At 37.6% G+C, this 14,456-nt stretch overlaps 1 protein-coding gene across 1 annotated transcript; it reads right to left on the minus strand.

Annotated features, from left to right (window-relative positions):
• Nucleotides 1-236: 236 nt before the first annotated feature.
• Nucleotides 237-12,538, minus strand: LOC130088351 (solute carrier family 2, facilitated glucose transporter member 1). Its single transcript, XM_056255072.1, has 11 exons — nucleotides 12,319-12,538; nucleotides 10,031-10,068; nucleotides 9,767-9,865; nucleotides 9,025-9,185; nucleotides 7,731-7,971; nucleotides 7,449-7,611; nucleotides 7,126-7,310; nucleotides 6,532-6,636; nucleotides 859-960; nucleotides 569-772; nucleotides 237-481 (listed from the first exon to the last, which is right to left on the minus strand). The coding sequence occupies exons 2-11, from the start codon at nucleotides 10,043-10,045 to the stop codon at nucleotides 302-304; spliced, it is 1,455 nt and encodes a 484-aa protein (XP_056111047.1). The 5' UTR covers nucleotides 10,046-10,068; nucleotides 12,319-12,538; the 3' UTR covers nucleotides 237-301.
• Between the last annotated feature and the right edge of the window lie 1,918 nt (nucleotides 12,539-14,456).

Genomic DNA, 14,456 nt, shown 5'->3' on the forward strand with positions numbered 1-14,456 from the left:
GATGTGTGGCAAGAGTGCACAAACCAGAGAGTTCAGAGATTTCACAGTGTGATAAAAACTTATAAAGTTTATGTTTTGTCTTAAAACGTCTACGTGTTTTAGAATATAAGTTGTTGGTTAACATTTCCTTATTAGATATTCTATGCAGAATCCTTGATATATATATATATATATATATATATATATATATATATATATATATATATATATCGATCGATACCCATTCATATGTTGCATAAACACACCCATTGCATTTGAGTTGATTAGTGTTTACTGGTCCCGCTAACCCAAAAGCTTGTGATCAGGTAAATGTGTTAAATGTGGTCTTGTCATGTAGTGGAATGCCTTCGGCCCCACGGAACTCAGCCGCAATGTCATCAAAAGTGCGTCCCTTGGTCTCAGGAAGACGAAACATGGTGTAGGTGAAGGCGAGCAAGGCCATACACATGAAGAGGAGGTAGACGTACGCCCCACACAGTTTCTGCAAACAAGGTTCAGCTGTTAAAGTAAATTAGTATATAAGTGTGCAATACAGATCTTGTGTGCTGAATATAAGAGCTGCACATACCAGCAGAGGTGGAAAGAGCAGTGCTAGTAAAAACTTCCCTCCCCAGTTAAGCATACTAGTGAAGGCCATGGCAATGGGACGAGCCGACTGGTCAAAAAGCTCAGCGGCAATGAACCAAGAGATTGGCCCAGGCCCCACTTCATAAGCTGAGATCAGGAAGAAAACCACCAGCACCTGAATATTACGGATGCCTGGAACTATGTTCTGAGGATCGAGAAGAGAGACGAGTAAAAGTCAAGAATTGTGATTCATCTCTGGAGTTTGGAAACAAGATGGAGGCTCAATCTCACCATTATGGAATATGTGATGGTCATAAGTAGGTTGCAGAGCGCTAGTGACAGAAATCCAGCAAGCAACAACTTCCTGCGTCCCGCTCTCTCCACCAAAAAGAACTTTGCAGAAGGGGATTTAAAAAAAAAAAATCTTTTATTTAAATTATTTACCTTTAAAATCTTTTAAAGGGCTTAAATAAACTTTTTCTACAAGTTAAATAGCACTTTTCATGTAATGAAATGAACAGTCTCATGATCAAATGGTTTAAAGATACAATATGTAATTTCTTTGGCCGCTAGGGGTCGCTAACCTCGTACAATAACAACCTACGCGGTTGATGACGCAAAATTTCCTGCGGAAGTATGGAATTTGTCGTCAAGCTTATGGATCCAATAATGTTTATGGATGAGTGAATACATTGATGTTTTTATCATGACTGTGGTGTGAAGCAGGGTGCGATTGCTAATGAGAGACAGATATCAGCGCCACACGCGGATATAAAGGAATAAGATCATTTAATTCTACCAAACTACCCGCGAGTGCAGAATTACTCACACAGGTCAGTTTATTAGACGAATGAAGCTTGTGAGGAAACAGCGCTGTTTCACTTGGTCTACTACGCTATCACACTAAATAGACTAGGCAGAATTTCTGAAAATGTGCTTATTTAAAGTGGTGGAGGCATTTTGTGATTATTTATATTATACAACATTTCTAAGGGTATTAAGGCGTGCTGAATCCAAATCTGCTGTATATGAAGCTAAAAAATGTCCCAAAATGCCTCAAAATTGAGAAATTCAAAATGGCCGCCACCGCCAGGCTGAAATCTATTTTTCAGTATATCTTTTTGACTAAACAAGGTACAAACATGACATAAATGTGCTTTTGTAAGTTTTCCTACATGGGCAATTCAATGCCATATTCAGATTTGAGAAGTAATGTGAAGAAACAGCTTAGATATTGCAAAAAAACGTTGTTTTTAACTATGAATAATTACTCAGTTATTATTATTACTATTATTGTTGATATTATCAGGCTACATTTACTTACTTTGTATTTTGTTTTGAGGTCAAATGTACAAACAAATACAAAAGTTACAAACTTTAATTAAATGTTCACAGGTTTTCACACATGGGGAATTTAACATCCCGTCCTGATTTACAACCCGAATTCCGGAAAAGTTGGGACGTTTTTTAAATTTGAATAAAATGAAAACTATAAGACTTTCAAATCACGTGAGCCAATATTTTATTCACAATAGAACATAGATAACATAACAAATGTTTAAACTGAGAAATTTTACACTTTTATCCACTAAATGAGCTCATTTCAAATTTGATGCCTGCTACAGGTCTCAAAATAGTTGGGACGGGGGCAACAAATGGTTGAAAAAGCAAGAAATTTAGAAAGGATTCAGGTGGGAGAACATCTAGCAACTAATTAAGTTAATTGATATCAGGTCTGTAACATGATTAGCTACAAAAGGGATGTCTTAGAGAGGTAGAGTCTCTCAGAAGTAAAGATGGGCAGAGGCTCTCCAATCTGTGAAAGAGTGCGTAAAAAGATTGTGGAACACTTTAAAAACAATGTTCCTCAACGTCAATTTGCAAAGGCTTTGCAAATCTCATCATCTACAGTGCACAACATCATCAAAAGATTCAGAGAAACTGGAGAAATCTCTGTGCGTAAGGGACAAGGCCGAAGACCTTTATTGGATGTCCGTGGTCTTCGGGCCCTCAGACGGCACTGCATCACTCATCGGCATGATTGTGTGAATGACATTACTAAATGGGCCCAGGAACACTTCCAGAAACCACTGTCAGTAAACACAATCCGCCGTGCCATCTACAGATGCCAACTAAAGCTCTATCATGCAAAAAGGAAGCCATATGTGAACATGGTCCAGAAGCGCCGTCGTGTCCTGTGGGCCAAGGCTCATTTAAAATGGACTATTTCAAAGTGGACAAGTATTCTATGGTCCGACGAGTTCAAATTTGACATTCTTGTTGGAAATCACGGACGCCGTGTCCTCCGGGCAAAAGAAGAGGGAGACCTTCCATCGTGTTATCAGCGTTCAGTTCAAAAGCCAGCATCTCTGATGGTATGGGGGTGCATAAGTGCATACGGTATGGGCAGCTTGCATGTTTTGGAAGGCACTATGAATGCTGAAAGCTATATAAAGGTTTTAGAGCAACATATGCTCCCCTCCAGACGACCTTGTGGCCTTGTGTATTTCAGCAGGACAATGCAAAACCACATACTGCAGCTATTACAATAGCATGGCTTCGTCGTAGAAGAGTCCGGGTGTTGAATTAGCCTGCCTGCAGTCCAGATCTTTCACTTATAGAGAACATTTGGCGCATCATTAAACGACAAATGCGTCAAAGACGACCACGAACACTTCAGCAGCTGGAAACCTATATAAGGCAAGAATGGGACCAAATTCCAACACCAAAACTCCAGACACTCATAAACTCGATGCCCAGACGTCTTCAAACTGTTTTGAAAAGAAGAGGAGATGTTACACCCCGTCCCAACTATTTTGAGACCTGTAGCAGGCATCAAATTTGAAATGGGCTCATTTATTGGATAAAAGTGTAAATTTTCTCAGTTTAAACATTTGTTATGTTATCTATGTTCTATTGTGAATAAAATATTGGCTCATGTGATTTGAAAGTCTTATAGTTTTCATTTTATTCAAATTTAAAAAACGTCCCAACTTTTCCGGAATTCGGGTTGTAGATCAAGTGTCAATAATCAGCTTGAAAATCACACAAGTATAGAGAAAAAGGTGGTCATCATTAGTGATAAAGAAGTTGTCCATCAAATAAGACAATGGACAGTTGAAGACTGGAAAAATGTTGCCTGGTCTGATGAGTCTCGATTTCTGTTGAGACATTCAGATGGTAGAGTCAGAATTTGGCGTAAACAGAATGAGAACATGGATCCATCATGCCTTGTTACCACTGTGCAGGCTGGTGGTGGTGGTGTAACACTTTAGGCCCCTTAGTGCCAATTGGGCACCGTTTAAATGCCACGGCCTACCTGAGCATTGTTTCTGACCATGTCCATCCCTTTATGGCCACCATGTACCCATCCTCTGATGGCTACTTCCAGCAGGATAATGCACCATGTCACAAAGCTCAAATCATTTCAAATTGGTTTCTTGAACATGACAATGAGTTCACTGTACTAAAATGGCCCTCACAATCACCAGATCTCAACCCAATAGAGCATTGGGTGCATCCCACAAATCTCCATCAACTGCAAGATGCTATCCTATCAATATGGGCCAACATTTCTAAAGAATGCTTTCAGCACCTTGTTGAATCAATTCCACGTAGTATTAAGGCAGTTCTGAAGGCGAAAGGGGGTCAAACACAGTATTAGTATGGTGTTTCTAATAATCTTTTAGGTGAGTGTAGTTCAATGAATATCACCATGACCCATGGATCTTCCTGCTTTTGGATCTTATTTGATGGACAACTTCTTTATCACTAATGACCACCTTTTTCTCTATACTTGTGTGATTTTCAAGCTGATTATTGACACTTGATCTAAATCAGGACGGGATGTTAAATTCCCCATGTGTGAAAACCTGTGAACATTTAATTAAAGTTTGTAACTTTTGTATTTGTTTGTACATTTGACCTCAAAACAAAATACAAAGTAAGTAAATGTAGCCTGATAATATCAACAATAATAGTAATAATAATAATAATAACTGAGTAATTATTGATAGTTAAAAACAACTTTTTTTGCAATATCTAAGCTGTTTGTTCACATTAGTTCTCAAATCTGAATATGGCATTGAATTGCCCATGTAGGAAAACTTACAAAAGCACATTTATGTCATGTTTGTACCTTGTTTAGTCAAAAAGATATACTGAAAAATAGATTTCAGCCTGGCGGTGGCGGCCATTTTGAATTTCTCATTTTTGAGGCATTTTGGGACATTTTTGAGCTTCATATACAGCAGATTTGGATTCAGCACCCCTTAATACCCCTAGAAATGTTGTATAATATAAATAATCACAAAATGCCTTCGGGGTTCTGATTTTGTGAAAATTGACCCTGTCTAAAACTGCATTTGAGTGTGTTGAAAGTTATAATGTTAATCTATGTGTTAGTTTGTTGGCTATTTGAAACTAGCAGTAAGCTAGATCAACATTAGAATAACATACAGATCATATTCTAACATTTCATCATGTTGAGCTATATAACATTGATTCGTTTTATGTACATTTGCTCACCTGTCTAATAAAGTACATGTAAGAGCTCTGTCAAGTCGAAGTTTGTCAAAGACGTGGAGCTCTCGGCATCTCGAAAACGCCACGCTGATATTGATCCTCGTTTTAGTTCTCCATTTTTCCCAAAGTCTGCTTGCCATGGTCCATAATGTTTGAGCGAAACAACAACAGCGTGCAGCTAGATCTTACGCTTTACGCAGTTGTCCACGTCTGTCGCCATGGTTACTATGGCAGTACTACTAGCGGAAAGAAACCAGGGACAACGCGGATATTACGTCATTGACAGGTGACAAGTGAACAGGGATTATGGGACGGTCAATTATTTAAAATGGGAATTTCTCTGAAATTAAAAATCTTTGGGAACTTTTGGGATATTGTACACAACTACAGGAAATATATCATACTGTGCAAATGATTTTTGGATATTTTATTACAAAATTCTAACATATTGTACCTTTAAAAGACAATTACCATTCAGTCAATGTCATGTTATGTCAGTGTTTTGGTTTCATTTGTTTCTCTTTGTTTCCTTTGTTCCTGTTTACTCGGTTGTCATTGGTTATTCATTGTTTGATTGATTTCTTACACCTGTCCCTCATTAGTTCAATAGTTCTCTGTGTATTTAAAGTCCCCATGAAATCACTTTTTTTTGGTGGATCTAGACTGTGGCTATCATAAGGTGTCAAATGCGGCTTTGCGAAGCTCAACAGCTCTGGCCGAGCTGTGACATAAACAATAAAAAGGGGAGGAGCTACTCGATATGTCCCGCCCCGTCTTCCTGTTTCATTGGAAATGACATCAACACACTGAATAATGCTGCGCGTTTCAAGGCACTTCATTGGGCCTTTAATGCCTTCAGTTCAGTCATTCTTTATCTGGTGTTGTTTGTGTTCATTCACGCTGCTACGTTGCCTTTCTCTTATGTTGTATTATCGTTTTGTTGAAATTCACTCTTGTTTTCGTTAAAGTTCAGTGCAGTTTAAGATCCTCTGTGTCTCATTTTCATCATGTAACATTGACAATGAAATTGAACTAAACTGAATCAACATTGAGCTGACTTGAACTGAATAAAGCCACTATTGCCTTCTTGAAGAGCTGCTTATAGCTGAACTGAATTGGTTTAATAAACTTTGCAACAGTGACACACTAAATTGAGCTGAATAATGAAACTGGATTTTGTTTCATAACTGATGCATTTTACAACATTAAAACTTGTATTTTCCTGTTTATTAACGTGAAGCATTATATTGTAAAATATATACACTATTATATTGTAAAAAGCACTATATAAATAAATTCACATGATCCCTCCTATTATTCCACTTTTCTATCTTGAAAAAACAAGAACAGCTAAAACTATAGGCCAGTAAAACATAAACAATACTGACAATAAAATAAGGATTCTTTGAACAAATAACAGTACATGTAATGAATACTCACTGCTACTATGGTGAATGCCACATTGACGGCCCCAACCCCTAGTGTCAGATATTTGGCCTCATCAAAATTGGACTGGGCAAACATTTTTGTAGAATAATTTATGATCTGGAAGAAAAGTAAGAGACATGGAAAAGAGTTATTCTGGGCAATTGTACTTTGCATGCAAACCCTTTGGAGAATCCTTATGAGAAAACGTTATAAGCACATTCAGCTTGTTCTAATTTGAGATCAGATTCTTGATGAAAAGAACTTTAGTGGAATTGGCTCTGCAATTGGCTAAAATATGGGGTACAGAACTACAAAAATAAATGCTCAAGTCCAAGGGAAATGTGTCAACTAAATCAGATACAAAAATAGTGTGTACGGCCTTGCATTTAACTATGACAAGAAGGAAATATTTTCAGCCCCATCCATTGAAATTGCCGTCACCGTCAGACTCATGGAGATGGAAAGAGGAAAAAAAAAGGCGTTACACATATCATGAATCATAACTCAAAATGTAGCCTAGAAAAATGATATATGATCATGCTTAAATCAGATATTGCATTGATGGACATTCAGGCAAAGGAATGATTTTTTAGTTGGAACACCAACCGCATTGAATCCAGATAACTGGCTGCCCAGGTTTATGATAAGCACAAGTATTATCGGCTGCCTGTAGCGCTTCTTCTTGAGGAATTCTCTCACAGTCACTCCTGTTTCACTATGTGCGGCTTCCTCTCTCATCTCCTCCATTTCTTTCATCACCATCTCTGGATTTCCCCGAAGTTTTCTCAGGGCTGACAAAAGAAAGAAAGAAAGAAGGATGCTGGTCTGCTGGATCGAACTTCTCTTCACACTAGGTTCAACATGTTTACTTCTGTTCTAAGTCAGTCATGAGTCAACACTCTGTCCCATCGGAACTGTGATTAACTCACCCGCCTCTGCTTCTTTTTCTTTGCCCCTGTTGATGAAGAGGAAGCGGGGGCTTTTAGGGCAAAAAGGAAGGCTTACATACTGGAGCGTTGCAGGAATAAGGGACAGAGACAACATCAGGGACCAGTATTTCTCTGTACCCAATACCGTTTCCAAGCCCACCACCTGAGATATACACACAACAAACCATCAGGCTTGCATTGATGAGATCCAGGCCTGTATTTACGATTCACGTAACTTTTAAGGGCAAAGCTGGAAACGGAATGGGAGCAGGTGTGTCTCACCATGCCCAGCAGAATGCCTGAGGCGAAGGAGACCTGGTTCAGAGTTGCAAAGGCACCGCGGAGGTTCGTGGGCGAGACACCCTGAATGTACAGCGGGTTCAGACTCATCACCAGGCCACAGAACAAACCAAAGATCAGCCGACCCACGATAAGCACTTCAAATGACCCTGTGGCTTTGCTCATGAACATCAGAGAGGCACCCACCACTGATAAAGCATTCACTATCAGAATTGCATTACGCCTGCAAGGAAATATATAGAATTATTTCAAAATAGCACTCACATACTGTACCACTGTGGGTGGGCCAATTAATAATATACTTTCTCTTTAATAATCATATAATTTCTCTTTATCAGTAGCTATTTCATGTGTTCACACTCTGTTTTTCATTTGGGTTATGGAACAAAAAAATTATCACAGAAATTACTTTTAAAAAGTTTGGGAACACTTTATTTTGATAGTCCACTTTATACATTCTGCTAAATGCAAGTACCTTTGCAGGCATGTGTCAAATAACTCTCATTAGAGTATTAGTAGACTGTATGCGTATTATCTGCTAACACTTTATTTTGATGCTCCCCAAACAGAAATTATACCGACTATACATTTGAAAGTACATGTCAACTTATTCTACTAACTAACTTAACAGTTCTACTAATACTCTAAAGAGTTAGTTGACATGTAGTTGCAAAGTTACTTATAGTTAGTACAATGTCTGAAGTGGAGTATACAAATAAAGTTCAACCAAAAGCACAAAGTACAAATTGTGAACTGTAGAGTCATGAAGTGATTTTTAAAAATATATTTTTAAACGTAATGTTAGCAGAAAGATGTTTGTAAAGAGAAATGCAATGGGTTCTTCATTGATGGATGGGATGGGATGGATGGATGTTTATCATTACTAACCCTAATGCTATATGTCTGCAATATTTGATCTAAATAAATACATACATACATACACTTACATATATAAATATTCCAGCCCGTTCTCATCCCAAGGCGTCATGCATGTGACGCTTTTGACATTTCGTCGAAATCTTACGCACATGGCATCCTTTAGCGTCAATGTGAGACGCAGATCCCAAGGCGTCATAACCGTAACCCTACCCCAGACCTAAACCTATAACAGTGCGTGTTATATTGACGCTGAACAGTTTGTAAGATTTCGACGAAATGTCATATGGCGTCACCTATATGACGCCAAAGGATGAGAATGTGTTGAAATATTCAGGCACAAATGCCTTTTTTTTTTACCCCCCTGAGAGTGGGATTCTTAAAGCACAAGTTTTCTCACCTCCCAAAAGTATCAGCAAGACCTTTGACCCCAAGTGAACCAAGCAGTGCTCCAAAGTCCTTAATACTAACAGAGAGGGACCACAGGAACGTGAGACTGTGCTCTGGTATTGACTGATTGTGTCTGGATCTCCATGTTGAGTTGAAAAACTCCTCAATGACCTCAATGAAGAAAACCAAAAGGGTGTAAATAAGATACAGTACATGCACCACGACTTGCTACATGCTCACACACTTGCATTAAAGTAAAGTCCGACAATCATTGTTCATTCAGCAAAACTGTTGTGCATGAACACACTAAATATAGGCATTTGGCATAGTATTAGGCATACTCAATACTTTCATTTCAGACACATCATAATACATCAACAAGCAAACAGCATACGTAATGCTAACACTGACCAAAACTCAGAGCAGCCTGTAATTTTAATACTTTACTCTGAATTTCACCTGCTTGAAAGACATGACTAATATCTTGAGACCAGTCCCAATGTTTTCATAATGAAAGCACGACCGGAGGGAACTGTACTATATCCACACACAGGCGATAAATCAACACAAGCTAGACATCATAGCTACCTGTGCGCAAACATAGAGCGTTCCAAATCCAATGCTGGCTGAAGAGAAATATTCTGTGACTTGGTAAAGTTTATTCAGTGTTTTATGAGGGCCATGAGAAGTTTGTATGTAAACTGAGAAACCATGCTAACCAGCGGCTGGCCCCCAAAGTCAACTCTACTCACTCGGGCAGGGGCATTGATGTTGCCTGTGTGGTATCCTATCTGGAGGGAGCCGAGCACCGCTGCCACGATGGAAGTCAGCAGCGGGACGGTCAGCTGATTCTGAGGCCAAGGATGAGGTTTATAGATTCAACAGGGCAAACACATACAAGGCATTCTTGGTAGTGCTCGACTATATACACAGGTATATAAACTGTATAATACAACTAATCTTGCTTACGGTTTATTATAAAGGGTGAAATGAATGAGTTACTGATATGCACTAACCTCCTTAAAAGTCATCGGCCTTGAATGAATCTCACCGCCTAAAATGAAGGGGGTGAAAATGTATTTTTACATTGAATTTTCTTGAATTGCATTATGAAGTGAAAACAAATTACTTATGAAAATGGTCCAAACATTTAAAGATGCTCAAGTGGTTGCTTAGCTGAAATATAATGCAATATTTATTTAATGATTTTTAAGTTCATTCATGCCCGTTATCAGGGTTGGTTTTGTGTTTGTTATCACTTTTATGTCTCATGTCTTTTATTTTGTAATTCTCACTGTCATGCTTCCTGGTTCCTCGTCATGTGATTAGATCTTGTGCTTCCCTTGTCTTATGTGTCATGTTTTGAGTGGTTGATCGTCTTTATTGCTCACAGGTGTTTCTTGTTAGTCATTAGTCTTGTTGTATAAGTAGCCCTCATGTTTCCATTGTCTCTTGCCTATAGCTTTGTTTGTGTAACCACTATTTGGTGAGTTTTATGTGTCTGGCCAAGTCTTTGTTTATGTTTGGATTAAAAAAATTGCACATGGATTCAGTTAACCAGTGTTAATTTCGTTGACGAAAATAACGACGAAAATTATTCGTCAACGACATTTTTTCACAGACGAAAACGAGACGATAACTAAATAAAACCTAGTTTTGAATGACAAAGACTATGACGAAAATCTATTGACATTTTCGTCAACGAATAAAAACTAGACGAAAATGTTAGATAGTGACGATTTGGGAAGCGATCCGTCAGAACTGATGTCCTGCGTGTGTGGAAGATGCGCACATTTGTAGGCTACTGTAACGTGATCTACCCCGCGGTCATAAAACGTTAAAAAATGTGAACGTCTGGGAGAATGAGTAGAGCAGACATATAGATCTCTGAATAAGAGTGACGATGCAAAAAAGAGCTTTATTCGGTGCGGTTTTCTGTGCGCACACACCTAACCCGAAGCGTGCAGTCATGCACAATACACCTACAGCGCGCGAGTAGGCTACTGAATTGAGCTCTCTTTCGTGTCTGAATGGAGAAATACACAACAGTATGTCTAAATGTCCTTTTTGGAGAGTATTCATGTAAACTATGCTGGTTATGTCTTAAACTGTGAGTGTGTCGGATGTGCATCAGTGCAATTGTATCCGCATGTCATTGGACATGATCCGACGTCTTAAAGTGACAGTGGCAATAAACCTAATGCGGTCTGTGTCCTTAATTTTGATCAAGCAACAAAAGAAAAAGAGAAAAGCATTCACTGTTTGTTAATAGCTTTAATAAGGATTAATTATATTTAATTCATACAAATAAACATGTCTGCTTGAAAGAATAAAGAATGATGTGTAAGTAGTTATAAGGAATGCATATATCATTCATTGTAAAGAAGACTGTGTTGTACTTTAGAAAAAGTGGTTTTATTTCATTTTAAGATATTTTTTAAGTCACAGTAGTTAAATCTGTATCTGTATTGCATGTTCAAACTTAAAAATCATTCATATTAATAGGTTAATAGATGTTTTCTCCGGGAGTATATGGGTTTGGAAATTTTAGAGAAATTCTAAATTAACGCATTACAATTGAACTAAACCCATTATATTTTAGTCGACTAAATCTACTGTAGATTTAGTCGACTAAAATGTTATTGTATTTCGTCGACTAAAACTAGACTAAAACTAAAACAATTCAGATGACTAAAATATGACTAAAACTAAATGGCATTTTAGTCAAAAGACTAAGACTAAAACTAAAACTAAATCAAAATTTGCTGACAAAATTAACACTGCAGTTAACTCACCTAAAGTGGATTACTTACACGCATCTTGTGACGTGTACATTGAAAAAAAATGTGTGTAGCTCCAATTTTCAATCATAATTGCTAGTCAATATCATAAATCTGCAAGTAAAGCATACACTGTGAGAAAAGTTGCTGCCTTAAATTAAGTACAATCAACTTGGATGTTTAAGCCATTTCAACTTAAATTACATTAAACTGACTTAAAAAATTAGTTGATTGAGTTTGAAACAGTTGAAAGCCTTTTTTACAGTGTTGAATTAAATGTGAAATTTTGAAGTAGAAAGACTGAAATAGCATTTTCTTGTAAAATCTACTCCCGTAATAATGTTTTATTTACAGTGTAACGTGAGCATCAGAAGCACTGGAGTTAGCAGTTTCAAACTATTCAAATGTCTAATATCACTTCACTTTATAACATACAGAGATGATGTTTTCATTCCCCAAAAAAATGTCAGTGAAGTATTTGTGCTGACAGGTTCTTTTCAATAACAAAATGACATATCGCTTACCGGTGCGTAACAGTCGGGATCGGTTATGGATGCCAACAGCTCTGCTCAGAAATGGCTGACAGTGGCTCAAAAATGTCCTCACTGTTCCCTGGCAACTCTTGTGTATGTCTCGACTTCATCCATGAAATTACACCTCACTGAAGCACCATTGGTGACCGGCGTTCTGCAGGATGGCATCCATCTATCCCAAACTGTCTCTGAAACCCCCCACACCCTTCTCTTTTTCCTCCCCCTTCCACCTACGTTGATCCGTCCCTCACACCCCTGCACATACCGGGACTCACACCACCGTCTCTGGGACCCCTGAGAGCCGCGATGAAGTCACACCGGCCTGGTGAATTTGAGCTGAGTCTGATGGAATTGCAGCAATGAACCTTCACTGCTCATGGAGCTCTGGGCCTTTTGACCAGGCCAGCATAAGGGATATTTAGCCTCAAAACACATTTGATTTAAAAATCTGGTGTTTTATCAATATTACATCAGTTTTGCTAAAACATACATAGACATAAACACTTAATCTCAATAATGGTGACAACCATTAAGTAAAAAGATGAACTAACATCAGCACACAACAAATAAATAACCTCATGACATACGTAAAACAACAACTACATCATAAATAAAGTCAGTATTTTTGCTCAGCAATATTGTTTGATATGTAATTGACAGACAAACTATATTAGTTGTCTATATTGAGGTAGAACATAATAGAAAATAGAAGCATTTTTGTAGTGTCAGACTTTGGACTCCATTATGTGGATGTGAATGTTAGATATCGTCATAAGTTGCCTCATATTGCTTAGTGCAGACTAAGGACTGGTTCGATGGTGCCATTGTTGCTTCAACCACTGTAACACAGTCAGCAGAGCTGTATGATTAGTGCATAAGTATTATTGAGTATCTATGAGTGAGTCAGTATAGGTCTCATGCATTTCACATGAACATGCAACAATTCACAACCTTTAGGGTTTAGTTCAGGTTAATGTGTGAGTGTTTGAACCGCTTCATTTGCAATGTATGCAAATGTTTCAGTTGTTTTCATTTCACTGTTCATGCCATATACCACTTTAATCAATAAAACCTATTTATAGGATATTTAAATCATTTTTTTGTTATCTTAAACCCCCAAAATGTCAGGTGGTACAACTTTCCGAACAAATAAACAGACTAAGAAACTCTTTAAAATTGTCTCTTAACAACACTCAAAAAAATGATATGTTGGCTTTACTTAACTTTTTTATGTAAACAGGTTCCACCGGTTCCACATAACTATGTTTCGTTAAACAAACATAATATGTTCATGTAACTTCAACATCATGGAATTTGGTCATTTTAAGCGACCCAATCAAACTCTGAGCTAATGAGTTAATTAAGTGAATAACTGAGTGATGATTGAGCATTATTGAAGACACCTGATGTTAACAAGCAGAATCTCTGAAGGAGAAAACCGGAATGTTTAAGTCACCATTATGGAGATAAGTGTGTGTTTTAGTTGGGCTCTTGACCATTAACTTATTAACTGTAGATTTTGTTTGGTTGCTGTACATGAGTTATAACAGCCAGGTGAACAATAAACAAAGGTCATCTGATGGTGTTGGTTGTGTTTTAACATAATCATTATTTCACAATCATTTGACCTCAATCACTGAACTTATATTAAACCGAATTTCTGAGTTAAGTTAACCTTTCGAATTATAGCAGCATTGTCATTGTAGAGCATTCTATTTTTTTGACTTTTCAATGAAATTCAAATGATCAAATCAATAAATAAAAAAGAAACTTCCTAAAAAATATTTTGAGTAGGCACACACAGACATCAAGAATCAGCCTGTGAATATCAACAATGGTGACAATTATAAAGCATGTTGCAGTGCATTCTGGGTGCTACCAATCAAAATTCATTCATGGCTCCCATCATGCATTGCTGCATGAATAAATAATGAGCTTATGATCTGTTTGTCACCATTGCTGAGATTCATATGCTGATTCTTGATGTCTGTGTATGCCTACTCAACATATTTTTTAAGAAGTTTATTTTTTATTTCTTGATTTGATCATTTGAATTTCATTGAAAAGCCTAAAAATAGTATGCTCTAGAATGACAGTAAGGTAAATTTAACTCAGAAATTGGGTTCAAT

Source organism: Rhinichthys klamathensis, unplaced genomic scaffold (assembly GCF_029890125.1).
Source record: "Rhinichthys klamathensis goyatoka isolate OS25496 unplaced genomic scaffold, OSU_Roscu_1.1 h1tg000117l_1, whole genome shotgun sequence".
Classification (NCBI taxonomy): Eukaryota; Metazoa; Chordata; class Actinopteri; order Cypriniformes; family Leuciscidae; genus Rhinichthys; species Rhinichthys klamathensis.

What these genes read in the sequence shown, in the direction of transcription:
- LOC130088351 (XM_056255072.1), bottom strand. An exon ending in AGTTATCTGGATTCAATGCG is followed by an intron (nt 6,637 to 7,125) that starts GTTGGTGTTCCA and finishes CTTTTCTTCCAG; the next exon opens with ATCATAAATTATTCTACAAA. An exon ending in TGGCATTCACCATAGTAGCA is followed by an intron (nt 961 to 6,531) that starts GTGAGTATTCAT and finishes CCTTCTGCAAAG; the next exon opens with TTCTTTTTGGTGGAGAGAGC.